Source organism: Sardina pilchardus, chromosome 2, assembly GCF_963854185.1.
Source record: "Sardina pilchardus chromosome 2, fSarPil1.1, whole genome shotgun sequence".
Lineage (NCBI taxonomy): Eukaryota > Metazoa > Chordata > Actinopteri > Clupeiformes > Clupeidae > Sardina > Sardina pilchardus.
Window position 1 is genome coordinate 46,870,957 of NC_084995.1, and position 12,500 is coordinate 46,883,456.

A 12,500-nucleotide genomic window follows, 5' to 3' on the forward strand; every position below is an offset into this window, starting at 1 on the left:
GAGGAAAAGAGAAGAGGTACAACGAATCAGTCAGGTATGGTCGTCAAGGAGACACACTGCCATTAAAGAAACGTAATGTCAGGTCATCCTTAGTGATGTGTTGGTTTGCCATAACCTGACTGGCGTATTGTCAGGTCATCCTTAGAAATGTCTTACCCAAATGACGTAATGACACAGTGGGAATGCTGTTGTTCAGGACAGCGTGGGAATGCTGTTGTTCAGGACACAGTGGGAATGCTGTTGTTCAGGACACAGTGGGAATGCTGTTGTTCAGGACACAGTGGGAATGCTGTTGTTCAGGACAGCGTGGGAATGCTGTTGTTCAGGACAGCGTGGGAATGCTGTTGTTCAGGACACAGTGGGAATGCTGTTGTTCAGGACACAGTGGGAATGCTGTTGTTCAGGACACAGTGGGAATGCTGTTGTTCAGGACACAGTGGGAATGCTGTTGTTCAGGACAGCGTGGGAATGCTGTTGTTCAGGACAGCGTGGGAATGCTGTTGTTCAGGACAGCGTGGGTGCATTGTTATTATTGTGAAATGCTCCTACAGATTACCTTAACCCTAACCCTTCAGCCTACCCTTAACCCTACCTCCAATCACAGATTACCCAAACCCTTCAGATTGGGTAATCTCTCTTTATGATAAGAGCAATATTAATAATAGCAGTAATAATAATAGTACATTAAATTCATTTATATTTAAGCAATAAGCCCCGAGAAGCTGTGGTTTATACTGTCATTTGAACAGCTAAGGGATGTTGTTAGGCACGACCCCCTTAGCTGTTCTAAATTCAGTGTAAACCACGGACTCGAGTCGGCTTATTGCTTTTCTAAAACGGTTACTATGTCAATCTAGCAAGATTTCATGAAACAAAGGTACAGCAACAAAAGTACAAAATGTAATCATTCTTCCACCAAGAAATATATTCCCTGCATATGAATGGTTAGCATGCAACAATGAGACGCAGCCACTCTAACTTTTGTGCTAGTTGTGGTAGCGCATTACTATAGAACGAAATGCAGTCAAGGTGTGAGTTTATCGTGAAATTTACAACGGCATCGAAGGCGAGTGTAAAATCTGTTTGGTGTGTGTGATCTGTTAATCCCCTTGAACTCCTAGAGTGCAGATGCATTGGACCAGTCGGAGTCTGGCAAAGGCTCACAGAAATCTGCAGACTCCCCTGAGGAAGACGCAGCTGCATCTGCAGTCTCTCCTGAGGAGTCGTCTGGTGAGGTGTCCATAGTTGAGGCGTTTCCAGGTGATGCCACGGCCGATACCACATGGGCAGGCGACGAGGCGTGGCAGGTGATTGAATGTTAATGCTGATGTTGCACCTGTAGCACTTTAGCTTAAATGGCATTCTAATGTTGCACCTGTAGCACTGTAGCTTAAATGGCATTCTAATGTTGCACCTGTAGCACTTTAGCTTAAATGGCATTCTAATGTTGCACCTGTAGCACTTTAGCTTAAATGGCATTCTAATGTTGCACCTGTAGCACTTTAGCTTAAATGGCATTCTAATGTTGCACATGTAGCACTTTAGCTTAAATGACATTCTAATGTTGCACCTGTCTTAGTTCCTCAACATCAGACCTGGATATCCTGCCCACCAAATTTTTCAAGTCTGTGTTCCACCTTGTTGCCACTAATGTGCTTCAGATCATCAACACATCTTTAGCTACTGGAATTTTCCCTACATCTCTGAAAAGAGCAGTTGTGAAGCCCCTACTTAAAAAGAATAACCTCGAAACCTCTGTAGTAAACAACTACAGACCAATATCAAATTTACCATTCATTGGAAATCAATTGATCAATTAAGCACTTTCCTTACTGCAAATAGCTGCCTTGATAACTTTCAATCAGGGTTCCAAGCCAATCACAGTACAGAGACTGCATTGATCAAAGCTATCAATGACATTAGTCTTAGCACCGATGAAGGCAAAACATCTGTCCTGGTTCTTTTAGATCTAAGTGCAGCTTTCGACACAGTGGACCACAGCTTACTACTACATCGCCTTGAATACTGGGTGGGGTTCACTGGTATAGTCATTAGTTGGCTAAAGTCATATTTACAAGATAGGAGTTTCTTTGTGAGCATGGAAAACTGCACCTCAGAAATAATGCCCTTGACCTGTGGTGTCCCCCAGGGGTCGATTCTTGGTCCGCTGCTTTTCAATCTTTATATTCTCCCACTTGGGCAAATCATCAAGAGCAACGCAATCTCATATCATTGCAGACGACACTCAGATTTATATTGCCCTATCACCTAATGACTATGCCCCCCTTGAACATCTTTACCAGTGTATTGATCAAATCAACAACTGGATGGCTCACAATTTTCTTCAGCTGATCGCCGATAAAACTGAAGCAATTATTTTTGGGAAAAAAGATGAAAGAGACAGAGTTGCCACTATTCTTGACACAAAGGGTATTAAAACAAAAGATATCGTCAAAAATCTTGGTGTTCTCATTGATAGTGACAGGCACATGAAATCAGTTACTAAGTCAGCATTTTATCACCTAAAAAACATTGCCAAGTTAAGAGGTCTTATGTCAAAAAGGGATTTGGAAAAACTGATCCATGCTTTTATCTCCAGCAGAATCGACTATTGCAATGGCCTGTTCACTATCTTAAATAGTATTCTATTGCCACAACTGCAGCTCTTTAGCTTAAATGCCTTTTAAAAAAAAAAAAAGATAAGTTCAAAAGGAAGATTTAAAAGAGTGTCAGGATATGCCTGAAGAGGAGAAATCTGTAGTAGAAATATTTTATCACTGCCTTAGTCAAGACTACGAACACCCTGGTCAACCAACTACCCATGTGATGCAACTGCCTTGTGACCGTGTGACTGATCATTGATGATGAGGCCTTTCTTCTTGATTCAATCAAGAAGAGGCAAGGCCTTTAAATGCAGAGAGACCACACAGCTCAGGAGACCTCAGTAGTGCCATCGCCTTAAGTGGTGTGTTACGCTGGGTCTCCGGCCATAGTCTTGAACTGTTGTTAGCTAATAAATGCCTTACCATGCTTTATAATCTCTGAAACTGCCTTTGTCTGCTTGATACTGAATTTTCTTACTTCAAATCACCTTTTTAAGCATTGTGACGGGAATGAGTTTAATCTTCGTCGGGTTTAACAGTCAAAACTTATATTTTTCCGTGAAATGAGTTCACAATATGAAACTTTAGACTGTATACTGTCGAATTATGCGAAAACGTGAAATTCAACATTGTAACCTGGAAGTTTGTTTATTGTGGATTTTCTCAAGATAATGTTGTTCGCAAAGTGACTGATTTCGCTTTGAACGGTCACAAATTTAAAAATATGGCATGCTGGCTTCCTGGCTTCATGCATCCTGAGAAAGTGCATCCTTTGATGTAGAGTTTGGGAGCTTCCCATATTAGGTCGCTGCTGATGGTTGTGGTCAAGAACCTTACAGACTCCACAATCTTAACAGCTGCGTTGTTGAGGAGCATTGGGGGTGTGGGGGTTGGGATTTACAGATGTCATATTCATTTCCACTATTTTGCTAATGTTGAGTTCCAGGCTGCCGTTGAGATGTTATTCAATGATAAACACAACGTATAGTTCACTAACTTTTAATGACCACTGTCACGAACACTCATACATGAACTGCACCATCAACATCCGTTCCTACACAAAAGTCCCTAGGTGTTTCCGTCACGGTAAAAGTCCCTAGGCCATTTCATAGAAAATACAACATGTTATATTTCAGTTAACAAACTCACTCTCTTCTTTAAGAAAAATAAAAAGATAAATAAAAAAAAAAACACTGAGAGTTTCCAATAAAGTGAACATAGTAACAGTGCAGAATTCATCACATTTTAACAGTAATTAAACAGTGCAGAATTCATCACATTTTAACAGTAATTAAACAGTGCAGAATTCATCACATTTTAACAGTAATTAAACAGTGCAGAATTCATCACATTTTAACAGTAATTAAACAGTGCAGAATTCATCACATTTTAACAGTAATTAAACAGTGCAGAATTCATCACATTTTACGTGCGTGTGTGCAGGTGGAGGAGGTGCTGCGGCTGGAGCGGGAGATGGAGCGTCTGCGGCGGCGGAAGGAGGAGACGGAGCGCAGTCTGGGGGCGGAGTCTCAGGAGCGCCTGCGGCGTCTGCGTGATGTCATGCGTGATGTCATCGACGCCCAGGCCAGCCGCGCCGCACAGCACTTCCTACACGCACTCAACTTCCACGAGATCGACGAGTGTGTGCGCAGCATCGAGAGCACCCTGCCAGACACACACACACACACACACACGCAAACACACACGCAAACACACACACGCGCGCAGGCGGCTGGCCGAGAGGAGGAGGATGTGGACGAAGGGCTCGGGGCCGATGACTCGCCCAACCCCAGCGAAACCGGCCAATCAGAGGGCCAGCGCACCAGCGGCATCCGCAGCGGCGACGAATCAGAGGAGGAGGAGGAGCTGTATGCCAACGTGTGCATGCCGCCGCCCACACAGCCACTCACAGCCAATCACAGCCTGCCCTCTGGTAGTGGCCCCGCCTCCTGCCTCCTACAGCCAGGGGAAGGGGAGGAGCTTATTCCTCCAGATGAAGACTCTGAGGATGAAGATGTTGCCATGACAACAAGGCAGCCTTCATCTCATGCCAACCAATGGCCATCACAGCAGCGGGTTTCCAGGGCTACCAGCACCAGCTCAGGAGCCCAATACTACAGCTCTGAAGCATCGGTGAGCACACACAAATCTAACCACTGAGATGCATCCCCTATAATCATTATAGGTCAAAAAAGACAAGAAGAACACACAAACAACCATAGGATTCATGAGGTCATATCCTTTTGAAATAAATTAAGTCGCTGTTAATGCCACGGGGCAAACATGTGTTTCTTAGCGTCTTGAAACTTCATTCAAAGGCAGTCCATAATTCAAATGAAATTGTTTTCTAACGAAAAACTAACTTTTGTAATAGGCCCAAATAATAGAATATTTAAATAGGCAAGATGTTTGTAGTGCGTCGGAAAATGGGACATTTTAATTTTAATTGTTTCCCGCCTGATCAAAACCGTTCAGGAATTATTTATGCAAAAGTCAAGTCAAGTTTATTTATACAGCGCATTTCATACACAGAGGTCATTCAATGTGCTTTACATAAACAAAAAAACAAACAGTAATAGATAAAAGCATAGATGAGCAAAGAGTAGTAATAATAATAATAATAGTAATAATAATAAAAAAAAAAAAAAAAAAAAAAGTGAAACGTTTGTAATTCATTCTCCCTCCTTTGCTTTCGGTTCGGAATGAAACAGCATAAGAGAGCATAAACCATATAGTTTCTCCTGTAGGCCTATTTTATTTTACAAATTTGACAATAGCCAGCTTACATTTCAAATAAACATATAGCCTAATGTAGGCAAGAGGTTTGTGGTAAATATCGGTAAATAGGACATCGGTAAATAGGACATTTTATTTTTTAATTGTTTCCCGCATTTAGAATCAAGAATAACATTCGTGAACCATTTTGTTTTGTTGCCAGCATAAAAACAAGCGTACCATCGGCCTATCCACACATTTTAAATAAAATGTATGAACTAACCCAAAAACGAGATCACAAGTTGCACTTCGGACATAGGCTTATGCTTTTAGTGGAAACTGGCCTTGTGACCTCATGAAACCATTAGTGACCGCAAAACAAACCTAAACGAAACAGCCAGATGCCTCTTCATGAAATAGGCTAATGGCCTGTGCAGACTACACAATTTCAACCCGATTTTGCTACGATTGTGTCGTGGCCGACAAATTTCCATTGTCGGGTCCGAATATTCAAAGTCGGGAACGACGTTCGAAGGAGGAAGCGTCTTGTAATCTGACATGTTCAACGACCCACAATTTATTCTCCTACGACTCCCGTGTTGACACTGATACTGTAATGACACACGACGAGAAGGCTACGATAAATGATCTTGTAATGTGGCCACTCTTGCGGCCACGACACTGCATGATTTTGTGGTTCTCTGATCGCCTAGTCTGACATGGTCAATCGCAAAAGATAATCGTGAAAGACAAAAAAGTCGTGTAGTCTGCACAGGCCATAACAGAAGACACCTTCATAAACAATAACAAGTTTTATTGTGAGACTAGGGCTAGGCTATTAAAGGCAGAGAAGATGTTCAGCTTGCTTGCTCACAAGTGCCACCTGGTGGTTGTTTGGGTCATTGCAGCTTCACTTGGGAAAAATTAATAAAATACACGAGATTCACTCGTGAGGTCTCAAATGATAACCTTTTTTTCTGCCTATAACACCAACTTCCTGTTTCTTTAATAAGACGCCATAATTCAAACCTTCGCCATGTCATACATCAAAAATACATGATGTGCAAAAATAATAGCAAGCTAGGCTTATCATAGGCTACTCAATGGTACTTCTATACTCTTTGGGCTACTCTTGGTTAGACAGTTACAGTTTCCCCACATGTGTTTTAAGTTTTAAGGTAAGCAAATACTTTTTCTCCTTGGGAATAGGCCCTTTCAAGTCTTGGAGTTGAAAAACATTGGTATTGAGATGGTCAGTCAACTTGAATGCAAGAGTTTTAATTAAATGTCTGCAGCATAGCCTACTAATGACAACCAGATTTAACAGTAGGCTAATTTAGCTACAGTAGTCGTCTTCTGTGCGTCATTGCGTTCACGATTGTGAATGTTATATTTGGATTAAATGTGCATGTCGAGGGCGGGTGTCCATTGAGCGCACACTAGAGCAGGCCAAGGAGAACGATTTTACTTCTACTGGTAAAGTTCCACGTATAGTCTACAAAAGTTGCGGAAGAATTTTATGCTTCCACCCAAGCAGCGTCAGGTGCATTAGTGCGACTACGAACGCTTCCAAGGATGATCTCGTTGGTTTTCAGGTTTTCATGGAGACAGATGCGGTGTGCACGGAGGGGAGGGGCTTTTTGCTTATGTGTAGACAGATGCGTGAATGTCAGAGAGGGAGAGCAGGAAAAGGAAATTCAGCTTAACTAATGCTGCGTGTTTTTCAATAGCGTTAAATAAATAAAGAATAACCATTAGGCCTAACTGACGTTGATTTCTTCCAGCTACTCCAGAGCGATTGAATGATTTCAGAGGTTGTTGACACGTATCTTTGCCTATGTTTTACTGGATATATGCAAATCCATGAACTTTTTAGGTGGTTATACGGCGTATACCTGCGTATCACGTAGACTACAGCCCTGGGCAACCCCTCAAGATCATTTACTGCTCATATGACATGATTTGGGTAAACCATCAAGGAGAAGTGTTTCAAAATACATTATGTGCAAAAATCATAATCATAATCATAATATTCACTATGTAGTTTAAATTTAAAAGTTGTTCAGATTAATACAACACACATGCCCACCAAATTTGGTTCATTTTTGTGAATGTATGTGTCAACCACAACAAACAACGCGCTAGGTAGCGCTATAGAGTCCCTGAACCACACCCTAGGCCAAAGCCCTGTCTCAGAGTAGCGGCAGCAATAACACTAAAGCCCACCAAATGTGGTTCATTTTTGTGAATAACAATAGTAATATCAATAGTAATATTTTTAAAAAAGATTGAAAATGTAATTGAATCATGACTTCAAGATAAAATATTAAACCAAATCAAAGATTTGGAGAATCGTGACACAGTTACTCACCTCATGTTGGTCAAAATGCGTACTGGTTACCTGTTAAATCGTGTGTGTGTGTGTGTGTGTGTGTGTGTGTTTGTAGATGGAGGGCAGCGATGATGACTTTGACAGGTGTGACTCGGATGGTGATTCTTTGGGTCGAAGAGATTCTGTCTACAGCTGCGTCACGCTCCCCTACTTTCACAGTTTTCTTTACCTGAAAGGTAGAAACACACACACACACACAACACACACAGATGCACAGACACACACACATAGATGTAGACACGCACACACACAAACACAACACACAGTGAGGAGAAAATGTATTTGATACCATGCTAAAGTTGCCTAAAAAGAGGAATAGAAAATCATCATTTGACAATTGATCTTAAAGGAATAGTTCGGAATTTTGGACATAGGACCTCATTTCCAACTTAGTCGGGGTGATATAGGTCGGAAGAAGAAGGCAGTGAATTTCTGCCCTTCCTTGAGTTGCAGCGTTCATCTCGTGCTAACCTGGTGCCGAGATAACGCAAGTCAACGGTAACATCCAGCCTGCCACTGAAAACACTCCACAGAACACCCGAAACAAATAAATTATAACGTAACACTATTGATGCACATGCCTGTGTTGATAGAACAATGTTAGAAATAAAACTAACTTTGCATCGCATTGCAATAGCCTACTTTATTCCCTGTATGGCAGTGGCGGATTGATATTGAGAAACTAGTCCTTCAAAATGTAATAAATCATTGAGTTGCAAGGTTAGTTTTATTTCTAAAATTATTCTATCAACACGGACATGTATATCGATAGTCTGACGTTTTAATTGACTTGTCTCGGGTGTGCTGTGGAGTGAGTAAGACGATTTTGGTAAGTTTTGGATGTTACCGTTGAAATGCGTTAGCTTAGAACCAGCGTTAGCAAAGGGGAACGCTGCAATTGAAGGAAGGGGTTAAACGCATTAAAAAACGGTCTCCACCGACCTATTTCACCTCGGTAAAGTTGGAAATGAGGTCCTATGTCCAAAATTCCAAACTATTCCTTTAATGTCTTAATTCAAAAATTGAGTAAAAATAAAACCGCTTAGTACCCCAATTTTCTTTGTGATTGAAGAATGTTTCCTAAATAATTCAATGTTCTTCCTAAATGCTAGAGGGAAGGAAGTATTTGACCCCCAATGTAACCCTATGGGAATTTAACACATAGGGTTAACATAGAGGCAGGCAGATTTTTAATTTTTAATGCCAGCTATTTCATGGATTCAGGATATTATGCATCCTGATAAAGTGCCCTTGGCCGTTGGAATTAAAATAGCCCTACATCATTACATACCTTTCACCATAGCTAGAGATTGGCATGGTGCCTTTTCCAGTAGGCCTATTAGCCTGTTTGATGCTCATTGAGCTCAATGCAAATCAAACAATTCCCATAGGGTTACATAGGGGGTCAAATACTTCCTTAACCTAGCATTTAAGGAAAACAATTATCTATTTACAATGCATTCTACAATCACAAAGAAAATTGGTGTCCTTGGCGGTTTGATTTTTACCCATTTTTTTAATGAAGACATTAAGATCAATTGTCAAATGATGATTTTATATTCCTGTTTTAGCATGGTATCAAATACATGTGCTCCTCACTGTATGACACTTACCCACACAGACATACAGACAGACATACACAGACAGACACACTGTGTGTGTGTGTGTGTGTGTGTGTGTGCTTGTTTTCTGTTTTCTGTGTGTGTGCACTGAAGTGTTTGTCTGTGTGCTTGGCTGGTGTGTGTGCTTGGCTGGTGTGTGTGTGTGTGTGTTGTACATCAGGTGGAGTGTTGGGTGTGTGGCGGCGGCGGTGGTGTGTGTTGCGGGACGAGACGCTGCTGTGGTTCCGGGCGAAGCAGGAGGCCCTGAAACAGGGCTGGCTCAGGAAGAAGGGCGGCGGCTCCTCCACGCTGTCCCGACGCAACTGGAAACGCCGCTGGTTTGTGCTGCGCCACAACAGCCTCCTCTACTACACCAGCGACAACGAGGACCGCCTCAAGGGGGCGCTAGACCTGCGCTCTGCAAGGTATGTGTGTGTGTGTGTGTGTGTGTGTGTGTGTGTGTGTGTGTGTGTGTGGTTTGTGCTGCGCCACAACAGCCTCCTCTACTACACCAGCGACAAGGAAGACCACCTCAAGGGGGCGCTAGACCTGCGCTCTGCAAGGTGGGCTGGGGTGTGTGTGTGTGTGGGTGTGTGTGTGTGTGTGTGTGTGTGTGTGTGTGGTTTGTGCTGCGCCACAACAGCCTCCTCTACTACACCAGCGACAAGGAAGACCACCTCAAGGGGGCGCTAGACCTGCGCTCTGCAAGGTGGGCTGGGGTGTGTGTGTGTGTGTGTGTGTGTGTGTGTGTGTGTGTGGTTTGTGCTGCGCCACAACAGCCTCCTCTACTACACCAGCGACAAGGAAGACCACCTCAAGGGGGCGCTAGACCTGCGCTCTGCCAGGTGGGCTGGGAGGTGTGTGTGTGTGTGTGTGTGTGTGTGTGTGTGTGTGTGTGTGTGTGTGTGTGTGTGTTTTAACAGAGAGGTGTTCGAGTGCCCAGACAGTGTTAACGGGATCAGTGTGTGTGTGTGTGTGTGTGTGTGTGTGTGTGTGTGTGTGTGTGTGTGTGTGTGTGTGTGTGTGTGTGTTTTAACAGAGAGGTGTTTGAGTGCCCAGACAGTGTTAACGGGATCAATGTGTGTGTGTGTGTGTGTGTGTTAACAGAGAGGTGTTTGAGTGCCCAGGCAGAGTTAACGGGATCGATGTGGTGATGGCCGACCGTACCTACCACCTGACCGCAGAGTCTGCAGAAGACGCCAGGTGAGTGAGTGTGTGTGTGTGTGTGTGTGTGTTTATGCAGGGGACGCCAGGTGAGTCTGTGTGTGTGTGTGTGTGTGTGTGTGTGTGTGTGTGTGTGTGTGTGTGTGTCTGCAGAGGACGCTAGGTGAGTCTGTGTCTGTGTGTGTGTTTGTGTGTGCAGAGGATGCCAGGTGAGTCTGTGTGTGTGTGTGTGTGTGTGTGTGTGTGTCTGCAGAGGACGCTAGGTGAGTCTGTGTCTGTGTCTGTGTGTGTGTTTGTGTGTGCAGAGGATGCCAGGTGAGTCTGTGTGTGTGTGTGTGTGTGTGTCTGCAGAGGACGCCAGGTGAGTCTGTGTTTGTGTGTCTGTGTGTGCAGAGGACGCTAGGTGAGCGTGTGCGTGTGTTATTTGAATCAAAAATAAAGAGACCACAGAAAATATTTCTGATGTTATCCTATGGTTGCTGAGTGACATTCAAATGAGTTGATGGTCATTTTCAAAATGAAGAAACCACTTCACTTCACAATCAGATTATCAAATACAGTAGCTAAATAATCAGATATGCTACACATGTTTCAAGTGTGTGCAATAGTACGTTTTAAAACATGCTAGCGTGCATGCGTGCGTGTCCAGCTAAGTGTGTGCAATAGTATGTTTTAAAACGTGTGTGTGTGCGTGCGTGCGTAAATGTGTGCGTGCGTGTGTGTGTGTGCGTAAATGCGTGCGTGCGTGTGCGTGTGTGTGTGTGTGTGCGTACATGCGTGCGTGCGTGTGCGCGTGGGCGTGCGTGTGTGTGTGTGTGTGCGTACATGTGTGTGTGTGCGTGTGTGTGTCTTAAACGTGCATGCTGAGGCAACTATACATCACACTGGAACCAGCAAGAAGCTGAACAGTCGGACGTGCAGGTATGGAATACTGCAACACTTTCAAGCGCAACAGCGCGATCATTGGGTCAACCTGCGCCTGCAAGGGAAACTTGCATGCCTGCAGAGCGCTGATCACACAGTCTCACACTCTGCGCTACAAAATCCAGCCGTCGACGAAGGTATCTTTAAATTTGTTATCAAAGCCCGGCTGCAAACTCTCCCGACCAAATACAACCTCTCTCTCTGGTTTCCAAAACATCATGAGCCATTCTGCTTACTACATAGTGATAAAACAATGGAATCCACAGCGCACATTATGAACGGGTGCCCTGCGTTTGAAGGCCTTTACATCGCGCGCCACGACCGCATTGTAACCATAACAGCACAAGAACTGCGTAAATCTTCTGAACAAAGCAACATACACACAAATAAGACTGTTCAAATCAACTGGTTTTCAAATCTGAATGACAACGCATATGCTCTAAGGAGTGTCCTCAGAGAATCACCGAACACTCCAGACATTGTAGTTGTCAATGAACTTTCTAAGAACATTCTGATTTTGGAAGTAGGTTGTTGCTTTGATGCGTACATGGAACTGTGTTTTTCTGAGAAAATGTTAAAATACCAGCCATTAACAAATGCTTTAGCTGCATGTGGTTACAGTACCAAACTGATTATCCTAAATGGTAGTCTAGGACATGTGCACAGACTCTGCCTCAGAGGCTTGCAAATTGCTGGACTGAGTAAAAAGACCTCCAAGCGATTAGCCAAATACTGTTCTGTATCAGCAATCATAGGTAGTCTGCATGTTTGGAGAAGGCGATGCCACCTCTATCCTTAAGATACATAGCCTATTTATTTATTTATTTATTCATTCATGTGGTTGTGACTATCAGCATAATGTTTGTATTGTCTAGTGAGATATAACAGGCTCTTTGTCACTATTTGGATGCTGTGTTGTTTTAATCAGTATTGGTCATTCCAAATAAAATAATCAAATGTGTGTGTGTGTGTGCGTGTGTGCGTGTGCGTGTGTGTGTGTGTGTGTGTCCAGCCACTGGTTCAGTGTGCTAAGTCAGGTGCACGGCTCCACTGAGCAGGAGATCAGTGAGATGAACGCTGAACAGGCCAATCCTCAGAATG

General features: G+C 43.3%; 1 protein-coding gene across 2 annotated transcripts in view; it reads left to right on the forward strand.

Moving 5' to 3' along the window:
- myo10 (myosin X) overlaps positions 1-12,500 on the forward strand; it is a 147,756-nt gene that overhangs the window by 62,612 nt on the left and 72,644 nt on the right. For both annotated transcript variants that reach the window (XM_062530835.1, XM_062530834.1), the window contains 7 exons: positions 1-34; positions 1,122-1,307; positions 4,047-4,736; positions 7,766-7,886; positions 9,493-9,736; positions 10,419-10,514; positions 12,412-12,500. The exon at positions 1-34 is cut by the window's left edge and continues 228 nt beyond it; the exon at positions 12,412-12,500 is cut by the window's right edge and continues 5 nt beyond it. In XM_062530835.1, coding sequence (XP_062386819.1) covers positions 1-34; positions 1,122-1,307; positions 4,047-4,736; positions 7,766-7,886; positions 9,493-9,736; positions 10,419-10,514; positions 12,412-12,500 — 1,460 coding nt within the window. The remainder of the gene's footprint in view (positions 35-1,121; positions 1,308-4,046; positions 4,737-7,765; positions 7,887-9,492; positions 9,737-10,418; positions 10,515-12,411) is intronic.